We start from the raw sequence: 18,763 nt of genomic DNA on the forward strand, positions 1-18,763 counted from the left end.
TAAAAATATTTAGAGATTTCAGAATATAGAACTTTCAACAATAGCAGATCTAGGCAGAAGATTAAAGAGAAAACAGAAAACAAGTCTATTAAACAACTTGACCTAACAAACATCTAGAAAGCACTCTATTCTCATGATGGCAATAGAATATTTACCTAAACAAATGTCAGAAGGCTAGAGACATTTTTCAGTTGGTATGGTGTTTGACTGTCATGCTCAAAGCCTTGGGTTTAGTCACCAGCACTGGGTAAAACTGGCATGGCTGTATATATCTGTAACTCTAGCACTTAGGAATGGAGGAAGTCCAAGGCTGGTTTGGGATATATGAGACCCTGTCATCAAGCACACAGAAACCCTGCATACATTTAAAAAGACTGGAATACATAAAAGTGTTTCTCAGACGATGAGATGAAACTAGAAATCAGCAACAGAGAGAAGTTTGGGAAACTCACAAAACTGGAAGTCACATGGTCCTGCAGAACATGCAAGCTAAATAGAAGTCATACGAAATCAAGTGTAATTTGAGATAAACATACATGATGCCAAGCTCTGAGTTGTAGCTAATATAATGCCTGCCTTTGTAGCTAGTGTCATATTTACAAAGGATACTGGGATACTATTTTTAAGACACTGAGAAAATATACTATAATAATTATATGTATGTGTGTATATATATATATGTATGTGTATATATATATATGTATATATAAAATTATCCAATGCACTAGGAAAAAAAAATCCAAGATCCTGAGACAAAGTGGGTAAAAATGTTAGATGTAAAGCTAATGACCTAAAGGAAGACAGAACCAACACCTAGAAACTGCTCTTTGGCCCTGTGCACACACACACCAAATAAATGAAAACAATTAAAAGGCCCAAGTAAGCTGAAAGAAGAAAATAATAATAGGGTATGTCTTAATAGAGATAATAAATGAAATCAAACAGTCTTAGAAATTATCAGAACTTACCAACCTTTATTTAGACTGACCAAGAAAAAATAACTCAAATTACTACAATTAGAAATGAAAGACGGAAGCTGGGCGTGGTGGCGCACGCCTTTAATCCCAGCACTCGGGAGGCAGAGGCAGGCGGATTTCTGAGTTCGAGGCCAGCCTGGTCTACAAAGTGAGTTCCAGGACAGCCAGGGCTATACAGAGAAACCCTGTCTCGAAAAACCAAAAAAAAAAAAAAAAAAAGAAATGAAAGACGGGGCTGGTGAGATGGCTCAGTGGTTGAGAGCACCGAGTGCTCTTCCGAAGGTCCTGAGTTCAAATCCCAGCAACCACATGGTGACTCACAACCATCCGTAACAAGATCTGAAGCCCTCTTCTGGAGTGTCTGAAGACAGCTACAGTGTACTCACATATAATAAAATAAAATAAAAAAAGAAAAAAAAAAGAAAGAAAGAAATGAAAGAGGACTTTACTATAGACCTTAAAGGACAAAAAAATACAAAACACAACAACAACAAAAAAAAGATTACATGTCCTTAACTCAGGGGAGACAGACAGTATCTTAAACAAAACACACTGCCAAATCCTCTAGAAGTGACAAGTGAATGGAACAGACCTATAAGAACAGTGAAGTGAGTTTATCAATACATTACCCACAAAGGAAGGACCAGGCTCCAGGGACTTCTTGGCTAATATCAAACTTGACAGAGAATAAGAGGAAACATTTATCTCTCTAAAAGGCCAGGTTTACTCCAGGAACAAAATCAGACAAAGCTATGCAATAAAATCCCAGTCAACAGCTTGTGAATAAGCACAAAATTCCTCACAAAGTAGTAAACCAAACATGAAATCAAAAATTGCCACCATAAGTAAAAGAGATTTGCAAAGGGAGGGCAGATGATCTCACATGAAATCCAAATGTAGTATATGTACTGGCTGGTTGTGTGTGTCAACTTGACACAGGCTGGGGTTATCACAGAGAAAGGAGCTTCAGTTGGGGAAGTGCCTCCATGAGATCCAGCTGTGGGGCATTTTCTCAATTAGTGATCAAGGGGGAAAGGCCCCTTGTGGGTGGTACCATCTCTGGGCTGGTAGTCTTGGGTTCTATAAGAAAGCAAGCTGAGCAAGCCAGTGGAGGCAAGCCAGTAAAGAACATCCCTCCATGGCCTCTGCATCAGCTCCTGCTCCCTGACCTACTTGAGTTCCAGTCTTGACTTCCTTGGGTGATGAAGAGCAATGTGGAAGTGTAAGCTGAATAAACCCTTTCCTCCCCAACTTGCTTCTTGGTCATGATGTTTGTGCAGGAATAGAAACCCTGACTAAGACAGGATACATTGTTAGCATATCAAAACCACAATGAATACAGAAAAAGGTCTTTAGTAACATCCAACACCTTTTTATGAAACAACACTCAATAAGCTAAAACTCTTCACTGGGTGAAAGCAGTCTATCTGAGGTTCCAGGTGAGATGGATGGGGGAGAGATTTAATGCCACATTCCAATAGCAACAGACTAGTTAATTATTTTCTCTGTTAAGACCAGAAAGTATACAAGGATTTTTGCTTTTAACATTGCACTGGGGGCTGGTGAGATGGCTCAGTGGGTAAGAGCACCCGACTGCTCTTCCAGAGGTCCAGAGTTCAAATCCCAGCAACCACATGGTGGCTCACAACCATCCGTAACGAGATCTGGCGCCCTCTTCTGGACTGTCTGAGGACAGCAACAGTGTACTTACATGTAATAAATAAATAAATCTTTAAAAAAAAAAAAACAAAAAACATTGCACTGGATGTTCTAACCATGCTAAGTGAGAAATGGAATTTGGACAAGTAATAGTACAGTTATTAAGACTGCATAATCTGCACATAAAAATAGTTGACACAAAATATGCTTAAAACTCAGTAAGAGGTTCAGGACAGGAGATGGAGCTGAGTGTAGAGTGCTTGCTGTCTAGCATTTTAATGGCTTTAGGTCCAATCCCTACACCACAAAAACCCAACCAACTTAGCAAGTTGCTGGATACTAACAAGACACAGAACCCAACTGTTTTCTGTACTCTTGCAATGAGTCCATCAAAACCAAAACAGCTGCATTTACAATACCATCAAAACCTACAGGAAAATAACAAGGGTGAGAGCTACATTCAGAAAGCATGAATCATTGTTAAAACTGAACCTAACCAAATGTGAAAACATGCCATGCGGAATGAAGATGGAACTGAAGATGACTATCTATAGATTTTCATGCGACTCTTTAATGACAGTGACAACTTGATTCTAAAATTTTTATGGACTTCCAAGGGACTCAGAATAGCTAAAATAATCTAAAGTAAAATAAAATTAGGACTCATATTTCCCAATTTCAAAGTTTACAAAAAAAGCAAGAGTCATTGAGAGTATAAAGCACTCCCTATGAGAGACACAGATGAACATAATCAAAGAGATGGTCTCGATAGAACCCACGGGTCCACAAGAACTGACTCCACAAACATGCAACGTTTATTCAGTGGGGAGACGTGGCTTAAGTAACGGCGTGGCAGCCAGAAAACAATAGAAAGCGTGAAGCTGGACTTGAATCTCATACCACATGTAAAGAGGACTCACAGTAAGTCTGCAGCTATGAAATGCAGAAGACATGGAAACAGTTCATGATACTGGATCTCAAACTGGGCAAGGAATTCTCAGGGCAGAAACTCCCTCCCCCTCCAAACATATAATAAGTCTTTGTTAAGTATTGATGAGAGACTAGAGGAATTAAGAACGTTATATACTGCATGTAGGAATATAGAAGTATGGAACCACACTTTGAAAAGTAGCCTGGCAGTTCCTTAGTGTTTAAACATACAGTTCCCGTGTGATCCACAGATCCATTTCTAGACAATTACTCTGAGAGAAATGGAAGCCTGTGTCTACACAAAATATCACCCACAATGCATACAACAGTGTTGTTCACAATTGCCAGAAATAATCCACATATCTATAAACAGATGGATAAAAAATACTGCCCAATGCCTATAAAATGTCTATAGAATTCTAAAGCTCTGCCGAGAGCACATATTTGGGATGTAAGACTCAGTGAGTAGCTATTTAAAAGCATTCAGGTAAGGAAGGCGCATGGTTGCCGTTCCAGTACTGAAAACAGTCCTTACCTTTGCCATCACATAAATGGCACACATCAACAGCTGGTCCAGATGTCTGTCCATCATAAGTTCGGTGCACTGGATTATAGAGAATTCAAAGCAGGTCCAAATTTTTTTCCTCAGTTCATCTGAAATATCTAGTTTTATACAAAGATCTCGAAGGCGGACACCGGCTAAGTAGTAAACCTAACAGAGATAAGAATATTTCAAACCCTGTTCAATGCTTACACCTCCCGAGCCTGTGCTGCAGTAGGGTGCATGAAAAGTTACCTTTCTAAAGAAGAGCGATAAGGAGCTAGTCTTCCGTGGCCTGATACTGCTGCTGGTTAGTGGCTGGCCTGGGTTCTGCTGTTGTCCACCAGGGGAAATCTGTTGAATGGCCACCGGACCAGGGACTTGCAAAGTGGTTCCTGTCACCTGTTGGGAACTCAGACTTCCAGCCAGTGCTTGAGCACTGAGGGGCTGGATAGAGCCAGTGACAGCCTGGGCCTGGCCCCCAACGTTGACTTGGACTGGGAAGAATGTTATCCCTCCATTTTCGTTGGCAATACCTGCAGTTTGTTACAAAGAGGAATAGAGTGTTGACGCGAAGTTTTCATTTCTTTCCTCCTCATCTTCCATCGTTATCTTAGACTGGCACTTTCCAAATCTTAGGTGACTTTCTGACAAGTGCCAGAGAACGCAATCCCTAACTCTGCCTTCCTTACCTTGGACTGGAATGGTCACTGTTTGTCCATTGTTGGCCGTGACAGTGGCTGTTGCCATGGTGACCAAGGTCTGTCCAGGAACTGGTGTGACAGAAACAGTCTCCCCAGGTACATTCTGCACGGGGACAGCGTTGACTAGGGGTTGTGGGGGGATGCGCCCAGATGTGCTTCCTTCAGAGGGACTATCATTGTCAAATAGCCGCCTTCTAGTAGTACTGACTGTTGGGGAACTGTACCTGTCATACAATGTGGTTGGAGATGTTATACCTACGATCAAAAGAAATCAGACTATTTAACAAAGAGACAGCTCTGACCTCTATCTAAGCTCTTGTTCAAAAGGAAAGTCAGTGTGTTTCAAATACTTCATAATTTCAAAAGCAAATAAAATGTACAGAAGTCATGGTCCACCCATATTTATTCTAGTGGAAATTCAACTGGAAGCATTTCACAGAGGAAATACTCTGTCTCACAGCGCGCTCTTTCTGGTTTTCCTTCCCCTGTAAATGAAGCAAGGCTTTGTCCTCGGCCACCGTGTCCTCTGTTCCGACTCTGATAAAGAGGCCATTTCAGGAATCATTTACTTTTTCCCCATATTCAAATTTGAACAAAGACATTACCTGGCCAGGAGACAGGGTGATGTGCCTGCCTTCCTCTGGTTTTCTCCTTCAGCTTTCTATGAATATTCATCAGTCTTTTTTCCACAAAGGGAAGGTTACTAACATCCCATATCCTTCAGTAGGTAGACATGTATGGTATAGATTTAATAAACTTAGTTTTGAGCAGTTTGATTGAGATATGACTCATGTGCCATACATTTCATTCACTTCAGTTATATACTTCAATGGCTTTATAAAATAGTTTTTTAATTGTTGCAAAATATAAAAACATTATCAGCATTATCCACTTTTAAATACATATATATAGCTTTGTCTAACTATGAACATTCTTTCTTGAATGTCTGTCTGTTTGTTTGTTTGAGGCAAGGTTTCTCTATGTAGGTCTGGGTATCCCAGAACTCACTATTTAGCAAAAGCTGGCCTCAGACTCACAAAGATACACTTGCCCTGCCTCCCAAGTGCAGGCATTAAGGGCATGCACCACCATGCCCAAAACAATCACTTTTTTCTTAGTCACTCTAAATAAAAACTAAATGTTACGGCTTAGTTTAAGTAGTCTTACTAAAGCCGGGCGTGGTGGCGCACGCCTTTAATCCCAGCACTCGGGAGGCAGAGGCAGGAGGATTTCTGAGTTCGAGGCCAGCGTGGTCTACAAAGTGAGTGCCAGGACAGCCAGGGCTACACAGAGAAACCCTGTCTCGAAAAAACCAAAAAAGAAAAGCCAAAAAAAAAAAAAAAAAAGTAGTCTTACTAATGTGTGCACGTTTGAATTGTAACTATTCCTTTTCCCATGTTCACCTGTAAGACCTGTGTAGCTTTAAAACTTAAAAATAAAAGTAGGGAGGTGAGCAAGACTTTAACAAGAGTGAACCCTGAAAGCTGTGCTTAAGTGTTCCCTGTGTTACAAGAAGACAGAAAGCCTGGGACAGGGTTGTGGAGCCAGCGTCAGGCAGATTTTCCTAACTAAAGGGAGATGTAGCAAGGACAAAGTAAAGGAAGTTGAATGTCAAACTTTAATTCACAGACTCAGGAAGGAAAACTACAAAAGCCAGACTGAAAAAGGCCAGCTTGTCAGAGCTGAGACAGGTCTGCTTGGAAAGTAGTTAAATCATTACTGTTGTTCTTTCAGAACGGAGGAAAGAAAGGCTGGAGATGGCTGAGCAGCTCAGAGCACTGCTCTTGCAGAAGACTCAGGTTTGGGTCTCAGCACCCACGCGGTGGCTCACAACTATCCACAACTCCACTTACAGAGGGTCCAGAACCTTACAGAGGGTCCAGCACCTTACAGAGGGTCCAGCACCTTACAGGGGGTCCAGCACCTTACAGAGGGTCCAGCACCTTACAGGGGGTCCAACGCCTTACAGGGGGTCCAGCACCTTACAGAGGGTCCAGTACCCTACAGGGGGTCCAGCACCTTACAGAGGGTCCAGCACCTTACAGGGGGTCCAACACCTTACAGGGGGTCCAGCACCTTACAGAGGGTCCAATGCCTTACAGAGGGTCCAGCACCTTACAGGGGGTCCAGTACCCTACAGGGGGTCCAGCACCTTACAGAGGGTCCAGCACCTTACAGGGGGTCCAACACCTTACAGGGGGTCCAATACCTTACAGGGGGTCCAGCACCTTACAGAGGGTCCAGCACCTTACAGAGGGTCCAGCACCTTACAGAGGGTCCAGCACCTTACAGGGAGTCCAGCACCTTACAGAGGGTCCAGCACCTTACAGGGGGTCCAACACCTTACAGGGGGTCCAACACCTTACAGGGGGTCTAATACCTTACAGGGGGTCCAGCACCTTACAGGGGGTCCAGCACCTTACAGAGGGTCCAGCACCTTACAGAGGGTCCAACGCCTTACAGGGGGTCCAACACCTTACAGAGGGTTCAGTACCTTACAGGGGGTCCAACACCTTACAGGGGGTCCAACACCTTACAGGGGCTCCAACACCTTACAGGGGGTCCAACACCTTACAGGGGGGTCCAACGCCTTACAGGGGATCCAACACCTTACAGGGGGTCCAACGCCTTACAGGGGGTCCAACACCTTACAGGGGGTCCAACACCTTACAGAGGGTCCAACACCTTACAGGGGATCCAACACCTTACAGGGGGTCCAACGCCTTACAGGGGGTCCAACACCTTACAGGGGGTCCAACACCTTACAGGGGGTCCAACACCTTACAGAGGGTCCAGCACCTTACAGGGGGTCCAGCACCTTACAGGGGGTCCAACACCTTACAGGGGGTCCAACACCTTACAGGGGGTCCAACACCTTACAGAGGGTCCAGCGCCTTACAGAGGGTCCAATGCCTTACAGAGGGTCCAACGCCTTACAGAGGGTCCAACGCCTTACAGAGAGTCCAGCACCTTACAGGGGGTCTAACACCTTACAGAGGGTCCAACGCCTTACAGAGAGTCCAGCACCTTCTGACCTCTGCAGGCACCAGGCACACACAGGGCACACACATATACATGCAGGTGAGACAGTCATACATATAAATCTAAAATCAATTTTTAAATGAGGAAGATTTCAAAAGGCATTTACTTGGTGAGTTAGTTTGGTTTTCTGTTAATGTTTTGAGATAGGGTCTCATGAAGCGAAATCAGACTGGCCTTAAAGTTAAGATCCTCCGACCTGAGCCTTCAAGTGTTGGGATTACAGAAGTCTGCCACCACGGCCTGTAGCCATATTTACTGAGTAGGCGCTGACTTAGAGAAAACTGATTTTAAAACTGATCCATTTATAGCGAAGGCCTTTCAAGTACATTATGAAACGGACCTAGTATTAGCAATGTTCTAATAGATTTGGAGATATGTGTCTGTGTGTGTGTGTGTTTATATGTATTTTATGTATATATTGTATGTATGTGTGTGTATATATATGTGTGTGTATTGTGTTTATATGTATTTTATGTATATATTGTATGTATGTATGTGTGTATATGTGTTTATATGTATTTTATGTATATATTGTATGTGTGTGTATATGTGTGTGTATGTATGTATGTATGTATATATAAACTGTTCTTTGAAAATAGTTGTGGAGCTGGTATATACTCAAGAGTAAGATGTGTACTTCACATTTGGGAGGCCCTGGTGTCAATCTCCAACAACGGGGGAAAACGAAAAGAACCTCAAGGAAGACAGACCCCATTCATGAATATGAGCTTTGCACCTAGGCAGTCATCTAAGGAGCTAGGTAAAACATAAGCCGGATTTTCTGCGTTTCTCGGGCCAGCAGCGATGTCACATTACTAAGTAGCACAGCACAGCTTCAGTGATGAAGCTGAACATGTTCCACTCTTGGAGCCATCCAGCCTCACTGGCTTATTTGTACCTACCTGGGTCTCATAGCTCTGCCCTTAACAACACCCAGCTGTGGCTCCACACCTGATTCCCAGCTATGCAAGAGATTAGTCGGGAGGACCAAGGATGAATTAGCCTGGGCAACACAGTGAGACTCCTGTCTCCAATAAACATAACAACGTAAAACCATAAAAAGGAAGACACACACTTCAAAGAATGAGAGAACTCACTGAGAATTCTATGGCCAGCAATGGAAGTATTGTTAGCAGTTTGCTTTTCCCATTTCTGCCCTTTTGTATGTTTATAGATGGATATCATTTACAAATAAAGGTCAAGTTAAATATAAAGTCTTCTAAAAAGATAAGCTTGGCTCTCCCGGAATCCTTGTTGGGGGTGGGGAGCAAGACAAGGTAGAATTCAAGAGGAGCCTGGGCCATATAGCCAAACCTCTCATAATAATTTTTAATGTTTTTACTATTCCTTAAAAGCATTTTTAAATCAGGTGTGGTGGTATACACCTCGAATCCAGCATTTGGGAAATGGAAGTCAGAAGTCCAGGGTTATCAACTGGTAACATAGCAAATTCAAGGCCACAGCCTGGGCTACCCAAGATCCTGTCCCAACCCTCCTGCATACAAAGCAAAAAAAACAAAACAAAATTTAAGTGATCACTATGTCACAAAAGGACACAGAATACTCTTTGCTCTGCATAGCCTATTAATTTTACTTACAGGTTTAGATGGAATTTAAGTATATAGATTCAAGACTCCAAAATATTCATCTTTGTGTTTTAAACTTACTTCTTCCAAGTCCTCCAGCATCAGCACGAACTTCACCCACCCTTCTCGGGGTTAAGGGAGAGCCAGCAATATAAATTTCATCTGTTCTCTCTAGGTTTTGAGGTGGCATGACCTATAAAGAATCGTTTGCACAAAATCTTAACAATCAAAAAGGATTACACTAGAAAGACAGTAAGGCAGTGCACACCTTTAATCCCAGCACTTGGAAGGCAGAGGCAAGCGGATCTCTATGAGTTCAGAGGCAAGCCTGGTCTACAGAGTGAGTTTTAGGATAGTCAGAGCTACCCAGAGAAACCCTGTCAAGGAAAGGAAAGGAAAGGAAAGGAAAGGAAAGGAAAGGAAAGGAAAGGAAAGGAAAGGAAAGGAAAGGAAAGGAAAGGAAAGGAAAGGAAAAAGGAAAGGAAAGGAAAGGAAAGGAAAGGAAAGGAAAAAGGAAAGGAAAGGAAAAAGGAAAGGAAAGGGAAAGGGAAAGGAAAGGGGAAAGGAAAGGAAAAAGGAAAGGAAAGAAAAGGAAAAAGGAAAGGAGAGGAGAGGAAAGGAGAGGAGAGGAGAGGAAGGGGGAGGGAAGGGAAGGGGAGAGGAGGGAAAAGGGGAGGGGAGAGGAGGGAAAAGGGGAGGGGAGAAAAAGGGGAGGGGAGGGAAAAGAATAAAAAGAAAAAGAGACAGTAATAATCTTAAAGCAAAAGGCAACAATTTTTGTCCAATTAGTTATTTCTTAATAAAATTACTAAAGCAAAAATTCTCAGTCTTAAAAGATTCAAAACCAATATGGAGACTATGTCCGAGCCAGTGTACCTTATGATTTAGATGGTCAGAACAGCAGCCTCCATCTTTACCGTCATGGAAACCTTGAGGTAGCTGCAGGCTTCTCTTTGATACAGGAATAAACCATTTACCATGCTGCAAAGCCCTACACCCCAAAGGGCAGACCCCAGCTCCAACTACTCTCTGTAGAAGAGGGCTATGAACAATACTGATGCGCTTCCCTTACAGAAAGATGCTAAAATATTGTCACAAACCTCTTCACAAGTAGGGACTCTGTTTTCATTATCTCTAATTCTGTCCCACAGTGGGGACTTGGTTCTCCATGCCAAATGGTCTAAAATTTGTTCTTCAATCTGATTGAGGTGTTTGACCACTTCTCTGCAAAGACCATCTTCTGCTCTAATAAATACTTCAATTACCTGCAATAAAGAAAACGCCATTTATTGAGTCGCGATAACTATGCTTGTGCATGCAAAAGTATAAAAGCAAAATGAAACACCTAAATATTTTTTAAATATTGACATAATTTATCAGGAGTTATAAGTTTAATAAAGCCATACGTAGCATGCTGCTTATCCTTTTATAGTTTTGTAAATAATCTACACATATGAATAATATAAAATATTTTGTACAAAATATTCCTTATACATTGAGCCTGAAAACAGTACTCTTAAGTTTTTATATAAGAGGTGGATGTATAGTTCAGAAATACAGTATGTGATTAAATGCTTAAGGCTATGGGCTCACTTTCTAGTATCAATATCACAAAAATAATATTAATAGCCTCTGACCATAAGCAGAGTATGGGGGCTCATGCCTGTAATCCTAGCTCTTAGGAGGTAGAGGCAGGAGAATCAAAAGTTTCAAGTTATCCTTGAGTTTGATGTCATCCTGGTCTAGATCTATCAAAAATAAATAAGTAGGATGATAGAAAATGGATTTTTTTCCTGAAAGATATCTCCAATATTCAACTTTCATAAATGAGAAAGACATATATAAGCTATACATTAGTGACATGATTGCTGCTTTTTAATGAAAATTTATTTTTATCCATGTGTGTGTGTGTGTGTGTGTGTGTGTGTGTGTGTCCTGTGTATGGATGGGAAGGAGGTCAGAAGTGGGTTTCAGATCTTCTGGACCTGGAGTTGACATGGGGGCTGGAAAATGAACTCAGGTCCTTTGCAAGAGCAGGAAGTGCTCTTAACTGCTGAGCCATCCCTCCAGTCCCAGCATCCCCTCTTCCTACCCCTCTCTACATGTGTCTCTTCTTTCTTTCCTTTCCGAGAGCCTGTGCTATGTAGCCCACTTCAAGTCTGCAATCCTACTGCCTAAGCTTTCCAAGTGCTGGGTTCTAGGTGTAATCCACTGCATGTGTCTCCCCCCCACCCCCGGCTTAGCTCTTCAATCACAGTGTTCTGGAGTCCTTTGGCAGATGATGGAAAAACTCAGGCCAAAGAGATGTGCCATACTACTATATAGTACAGAATCTACACAGGTCAAAGACTCTCCCTTGTTCTCTATGCAGAGATTATTAAATTTTTAATAGATTTATATGTTTAATGTGAGCAAGGTAGATAACAAGAGGTTAGTTTCATAATCACCAGTATAATTTTTAAATACCTTGTAAAAATGATAATGTGGTACATCAAATATTTCAGCAATAAATGGAAAATTCCCAGGAGGCTTATGGGAAAAAGCGACCACCTCAAGGCAGCAGGCCAAGAGTGACCTGTGGAATGCGTCATGCTCCAGAACACCCTAGAAGACAGAGTCACATTTAGAACTGAAGCCCACTCTGAAAACACACTTCATATCCATCTGAAAACACACTTCATATCCAGTCGGTTTAACTGCACTCATCTTTTTATTAAAGATTAAATAAAAACATATGTTATGAAATACTTTTTTAAAGGTGTTTTAAAATAGCAAGCAACAAGTGTTTTGAGGACGTGAGAGAACTGTAAACCCATGTGTTGCTGCTGCTCAGGAAATTAACTCTAGGACTACTACTGTGCGGGGCTGGGGATGGAGCTCTGTGGTAGAACGCTTGCTTCACCTACGTGAGGATCTGGGGCCAATATCCAGAACACTGTGTGACACACCAATGCTACTTCTAGGAAGAAGCCCGAGTCTGGCACACAGCAGCAGCACTGTGTTCACAGCAGCACTGTTCACAACAGCCAAAGGCAGAATGATCCAGACGTCTATCAACCAACGAGTCACAAATAAAAGGTTTAAACACCAGGAAAGAAGCTGTAAAACTTTCTAGAACATGGATAAACAGTGAAAAGAAAACCAACTCAACCATAAAAGGACAAATATGATACGATTCTATCTACCTAAGGAACTGGTAGAGTCAAAAGGCTGGAAGGCAGTACACAGAGGGACGGAGAGAAGGCGAGTGGGAAATCAGTCTTCAATGGGTGTAAGGTGGGGGATAATGGATACAACCATGCTAATGGACCTTGAAATGTAACTTTCCAGATGATTAAAATGTTTTAAGCACATTTTACCATAAGAAAAAAATTAAAATAAATTATTTAGATGAGTAGACAGGTACCTATTTAATATTAGTCCCTAAACTGTAGCTGAGGTTTACATTGCTATTCAGTATGTGTTTCACACACACAAAGTCAAGTCATAAAGCAGCCCATTAGTGCATACAGCCCAATGCAACCATATATGTATATATGTGTATATGTACATATGTGTGTGTGTATAATGTATACATATGTATGTGGGTGCAGAGATGGCTGAGTGGTTAAGAGCACTCGGTACTGCTGCAGAGGACCTGGGTTCAGTTACCAGCACTCCCATGATGGGCCACAGCCATCTAGAACTCTGCTCTCAGAGGATCTAACCCCCTTTTCTGACCTTTGAAGGTCCAGACACATTCACGGTGCTCGTACAGAAAGGCACACTCATGGTGCATATATATGAACATACAGGAAAACCACAGATAAAATAAAATCTAAAAGTAAAACAAATAAAACCAAACCAAAAGGGAAATGTAAGTCAGGCATGGTAGTCTGTCCTCGTAATCACTGCATTTGGGAGGCTGAGGCAGGAGGATTACACATTCAGGGCCAGTGTGGGTTATACTAAGTAGAAGTCGTATGTGCACTACATTGTAAGACCTTGCCTCAAATTTTACTAAAAGAAAAAAAAAAGGAGTTGAATATAAACAGTTACAAGAAATTCAAGTTAATTACTGGCCAATTGTATAACTTTTAAAATGTCAATTTTAAAAATCAGCACTATCTTTTTAAAATTATTTCTTCTGCATGTATGAGTGTTCCAGCTATCTGGCTTCTGTGCAGCACTCTCTGCCACCACGGCACCTGTTGAGCCCAAGGAAGCCACCAGGTGTCCTGGACCTGGGGCTGGAAGAGTTACAGTCTACCGTACAGGGGCTGGGAACTGAACCCAGGGCCTCTGCAGAAGCAGCCAGTGCTGTTAACTGCTGAGTCACTTCCTCAGCTCTAAAATTGCATTCTTAGTCATAAAGAGCTCTCTCTTAGATAAATGTGAAACAGGCTGGCTGACCAGGAGGTACACTCTGGTACTTTCACACATGACTGAGTGACGGAGTCTCACGGTTCAGGTCGCTAAGCCTAACTTCACAAATAGAACATTTCCAAGCTTTTCTAGCCTCATCATTATAAAAGACTATTTTAATTGCCACATAAATTTATATACAATTGTGAAGACATTAGAATTTATGAGACATTTTATTGGTTTATTAACCTTCATTTTGGAAAAATAATTGTTTTTTTATGATATTCCCCAAGAACTTGCTAAGTAGTCAAATGAATTGCTAAGTAGTCAAATGAAATGCAATCCATCCCCGGCCCTTCTCAGGGATTTTGTTGTCTTATTTTAGTTTTAGAGAGGGTCTCAAAAAGTTTCACTAGATGGCCTCAAACGTGTTACAAAGCCCAGGCAGGTCCTGAAATAGTGATTCTCCTTCTTCAGCCTCCAAAGCAGGTAGGATTGAAAGGGTAGGCCAGGATGCCTCGCTGTTTATATTTCTTGCTTAGAGACTAAGAAAAAGCATCCTCTTAGCTGAAGAATGACTGAGTCCTCATGAAGCCCTATCAAGTCAACATCCAGTGTTTTCTTCCACTGGGTTTGTATAAAATCTCCATGGGATTAAACAACTCCGTTAAAGTTAAACCTGAGGATGTTAGGGCTTGACCACTGGGGCCGTTTGAACAAGAATGTGTGAATAAGATCTGGTGCTTGAACACATGGTCCCTACTTAGTGGTACTGTTTTAGGTGCTGTGTGGGGAAGGTTTAGGACATGTGGCTTTGTTGAGCCATGCATGTCCATGGGGTGGGCCTTGCAGTTTCAAAGCATCACACTGTTTCCAGTTTGCTCTCTGCCTTGTGCTTGCTGTTGCGGATGTGAGCCTTCAGCTTCCCGCTCCTGTCACTGTGCCTTCATCCTGCCAACATGGACTCTAGTCCTTTGCACCTTTAAGCCCAAGTAGACTCTGCTGGAAGTTGCTTTGGTCATTGTATTTTATCACAACAGTAAAGGAGTAATTAACAGATCTACAGAATCCTCCTATTCTTTAAAATCCGTGTTAAAATGCATGGCTGCTACAAGGAGACTCACGCCTCTGTCCCATTCCATACACCTTATGATGGTAGGGTAAGGTCGGAGGGCTCCACATACACAGTTCCTGAGGTGCTAATCTCATTCCTAAAGGTGCACGCCTTTTCTTTGTAATGGCCTTTTGTTGGTGGGTGGGGAGGGGTGGAGCTATGTCTTACTGTGTTCATCAATACATAATTATTGTACTCACAGATAAATCCATGTCTCCCAATCTTTTTTGTTCTTGCTCAATAACAGACTCTAATACTTTATAGTAAAGCATTTCTGCAAAACGAAAATGTTTGTTGGCAATTTCTGTTGAAATTAAAACAAAGCACAAAATTAAATACAAATTAAGTTAGTATCATGAAATAGACTCATTTCTCACTTCTCTACCCACAAAATAAAGTCTAAAACCCAAATCTATATTTTCTTTTTCTAATTAATTTTATTTTTAAAATGCATATAGGGTTTTGCTTGTATGAATGTCTATGTACTATGTGTATGTGGGTACCCAGGAGACCAGAAAAGGGTATCAGGTTCCCTGGGAGTGGACTTACAGATGGTGGTGAGCATGTGAGTGCCAGGGATTAGGCCTGGGTCTTCTGGAAGAAAAACCATTTCTCTTAACTGCTAAGCCATCTCTCCAGCCCAAACCCATACTTTCTATAGTTGATGTTTCATTATCCCTACAATTTCTCAGTATTCCCTTTTCCCCCTTTTCCTTGAGCCAGAGGCTCACCCTGGCCCAGGCTGGACTTGAACGCTGATCACTAGTCCCAGCACAGCATCCCAGGTACTGGGATTTTAAGTGTGAGCTCCAGGTCTTTCATGTTAACATCCTTCTTACTTGTTAAACTGACGTGAAAGCAGCATACAAAGAACCCAGTGTCACACTAAATGCACACACTTTGTCATTGTGAAAACTACAGCTCTGTGCTGCTATGGCTTGGTGTTGGAAGTTCTTCAAGGACCTCTGTATTTAACAGTGGTCCCGTTTGGGGGGTGGCCTTTAGGAGGCGAGGCCTCAAGAGAGGTTATTCATATTTCTCTTTCTCTCTCTCTCTCTCTCTCTCTCTCTCTCTCTCTCTCTCTCTCTCTCTCTCTTTCTCTGTCTACAGAGTGAGTTCCAGTATACAGCCAGGGATACACAGAGAAACCCTGTCTCAGAAAACCAAAAATGTGCTAAAAGTCTAACATAATAAGGATGTTAGACTATACTTTCTGTTTCTAAAAAGGGCCCAGAAATCAGTGACAGAAAAATAAATAAATAAATAAATAAAGGACAGGTCCTCTGTAGCCTTCAGCTTACAGTTCTACACCCTTCCTTGTCTTTCTGACTCCATTAGTCAGATGTCAAAGTCAGGAGCAGTCTGGACAATAGTAAATCTTACCTTTAGCACAATTACTAAAATTCTCGTCTGGCTGGAAATGCTGAGAATATATTTCATACATTTCTTTCAATCTGTCAGCGATAGCCTGAGTTGGATCTCGGGAACATGACCTACAAGGTAGTATGAATTATCCAACATAAGTGTTTCAGCTGGACCCAGAGACACGGTGTCTAAAACTATCAATTTCATTGGCATAGAATACTTCGAATAGATACTATATACTTTACAAATAAACAAAGGAAATCCCATACTTCCTTTTCAAAGATGGCAATATTACTATTTGGAGTGGCAGCGGTATTGCCTGTGTGGAGACACTTTACTGCACTCTGCTTAGCCGACTTGCTCTGGGACTCATTTGATGCTGTGGCTAACCCCACAGCCTTAAATATCCTGTCAGCAACACCAACCAAACTGCCCTCAGGACTGTCTAGTGGGCAGCAAAACCTCCAGGAAGAATTCCTGGAAAAAAAATGGAATGAAGGGGTACAGAACCTACACTAGAAACATATATACATATAAGCTAATGCTGGCTTTTTTTTTTTTATTCTCCCAAATGAGGTTTATTTCACTGACTTTAAATCTTTTGTGTGTGGAGTACTGGTATGTGTTCAAATATTCATGGGTACACATGTGAGGGATTCTGTGGAAGTGTGTGGTAATGTGTGCGTGGACGTCAGGGGTCAACCTCGCAGTTATTCTTCAGCAGATGTCCATGTTGCTAAAATGGAGTTTCTCACTGGGAACCTGGTGACTGCTGCTGATTCATCCAGGATGGCTGGCCAGCAGGCCACAGGATCACTGAGGGTACAAGCCTATTCTAGCGCACTCTGCCTTTTACATGGGAGCTGCAGGGGAATCAGGTTCTTATAGAAAGCAAGCACTTTACCAGCTGACCCACCTCCCTCGCCCTCTTTCTCATTGACTTTTCTTATTAGCAGGCTTTTATAACAACTGTTTTAATTTGACCATACATATATATGTCAGAACTTGGTCAAAAAAATGACCCATGGTGAGCAACGCCTAGGGGACCTGTGAGAGAGGCACCAGGGGAAAAGGCAGAGGGTCTTTTACCTTACTCTGTTCCCTGCATTGCTTTTGGATGTGACTTCATGCCTCCTGTGGCAAACATTTACATTAAGCTCATGACATACTTATTCTTGCTGGATGTCAGAACATAGCTATAGAACCCAGTCTGGTCAGTGTGCCCTGAATCTGGATATGGCCTTTTGCCTTGCTTTCATGCTTTCCCAGATAGAATCTATAGCCCGTGGCAGGCAATTGTGTTTAAATTGCTCTGTCTTGAGAAAGTCCTGGGAAAGGGCTGCTCTGTTAATATTTAATATGTGGTTGCTGACGTTTATTTACACGGTTTTCTGAACTGCAACAACTTTCCTTGGATCACTGCTTTCTTTGTTTCATTCCTGTATAAAAGTGGACTGACACTGAAGTGAGATTGTCTGCAGCATCAGACTGTAGCCTGCCCTACTCCTTCAGGTCCTTAGATCCCAGGTCGGCTGACAAGATCTGCACAGGTCAGCTAAAAGTCAACACATATATATGACTAAATTATAATAACTATATATTTAAAACTACTGTGGCTTAACTTGATCATATACATGTATTTAATTAAGTATATATGACCAAATATATATACATTGCAAAACCTTAGCCAGTTTATAAAATTATAAAGAAAATAAGTTTCATACTTGTGAGACATAACCAGAGGTAATTATGTAATATAGCACCAGAGTTGTATTTATGAGCATACACATATACCTTAAAGTTTATCAAATAAAAAAGGTGGGTTTTACCTAGCATCTACTGGTAATATGCAATTCCACTAATAATATCTATAGCTAAAGCTGTCATGACTAGAGATTATAAAAAGATCTGAAAGATATAGCTACAATATAGTCTTTCACAACATATACATAAAATGCTTCTCTCAGTACTGCAGAGGCTGAGGCAGGAGAATAATGAGTTTAAGGCTGACCCAGGCTACATGGTGAGTTCAAGTCCAGCCTCAGCAACACAGACTCCATTTCTGTTTTTATATGCTGATAACATGGCCTCATTCCGTAACTCAGGCTAGTCTTGAACTTATGATCCTCCTGCCTCGGCTCTTAGGCCATGTGCCTGGCCAAGACCCTGTTTCAAAAGAAGTAAATAAATGGTTATTCCTCAAACCAACATCCAGATTGGTGTTTGGTAAACCTGGGTACTGTACCCTAACCAAACTGATGCAGGAAATTAACTACTATATAATATGTAATTCACAGTCATATCTAAGTATTAGATTCCAGAGGCCAACTTTCTTATTTTTTCCACATGAGGAAGCAGATGAAAAAGTGAATGCCCTTATATTGTGCACGGGTTCTCAGGACTGTGCACACACTCCCACTCCCAGAATGTCTTGTCATGGCTCACTATCAAGTTAACTGGAAAAACAAAAATAAAATGCCTTGAAATTCAAGGCAAATAAA

At 41.7% G+C, this 18,763-nt stretch overlaps 1 protein-coding gene across 1 annotated transcript in view; it reads right to left on the reverse strand.

The window, feature by feature from the left end:
* Rbl2 (RB transcriptional corepressor like 2) overlaps positions 1-18,763 on the reverse strand; it is a 54,867-nt gene that overhangs the window by 12,905 nt on the left and 23,199 nt on the right. Inside the window, exons 10-17 of the mRNA XM_021170274.3 lie at positions 16,281-16,390; positions 15,098-15,201; positions 11,906-12,043; positions 10,540-10,704; positions 9,521-9,632; positions 4,800-5,066; positions 4,363-4,643; positions 4,102-4,278 (exon numbers count right to left, since the gene is read on the reverse strand). Coding sequence (XP_021025933.1) covers positions 4,102-4,278; positions 4,363-4,643; positions 4,800-5,066; positions 9,521-9,632; positions 10,540-10,704; positions 11,906-12,043; positions 15,098-15,201; positions 16,281-16,390 — 1,354 coding nt within the window. The remainder of the gene's footprint in view (positions 1-4,101; positions 4,279-4,362; positions 4,644-4,799; positions 5,067-9,520; positions 9,633-10,539; positions 10,705-11,905; positions 12,044-15,097; positions 15,202-16,280; positions 16,391-18,763) is intronic.

The sequence above is a fragment of the Mus caroli genome, unplaced genomic scaffold (genome assembly GCF_978045245.1).
Source record: "Mus caroli unplaced genomic scaffold, Mus_caroli_1 scaffold_10, whole genome shotgun sequence".
Lineage (NCBI taxonomy): Eukaryota > Metazoa > Chordata > Mammalia > Rodentia > Muridae > Mus > Mus caroli.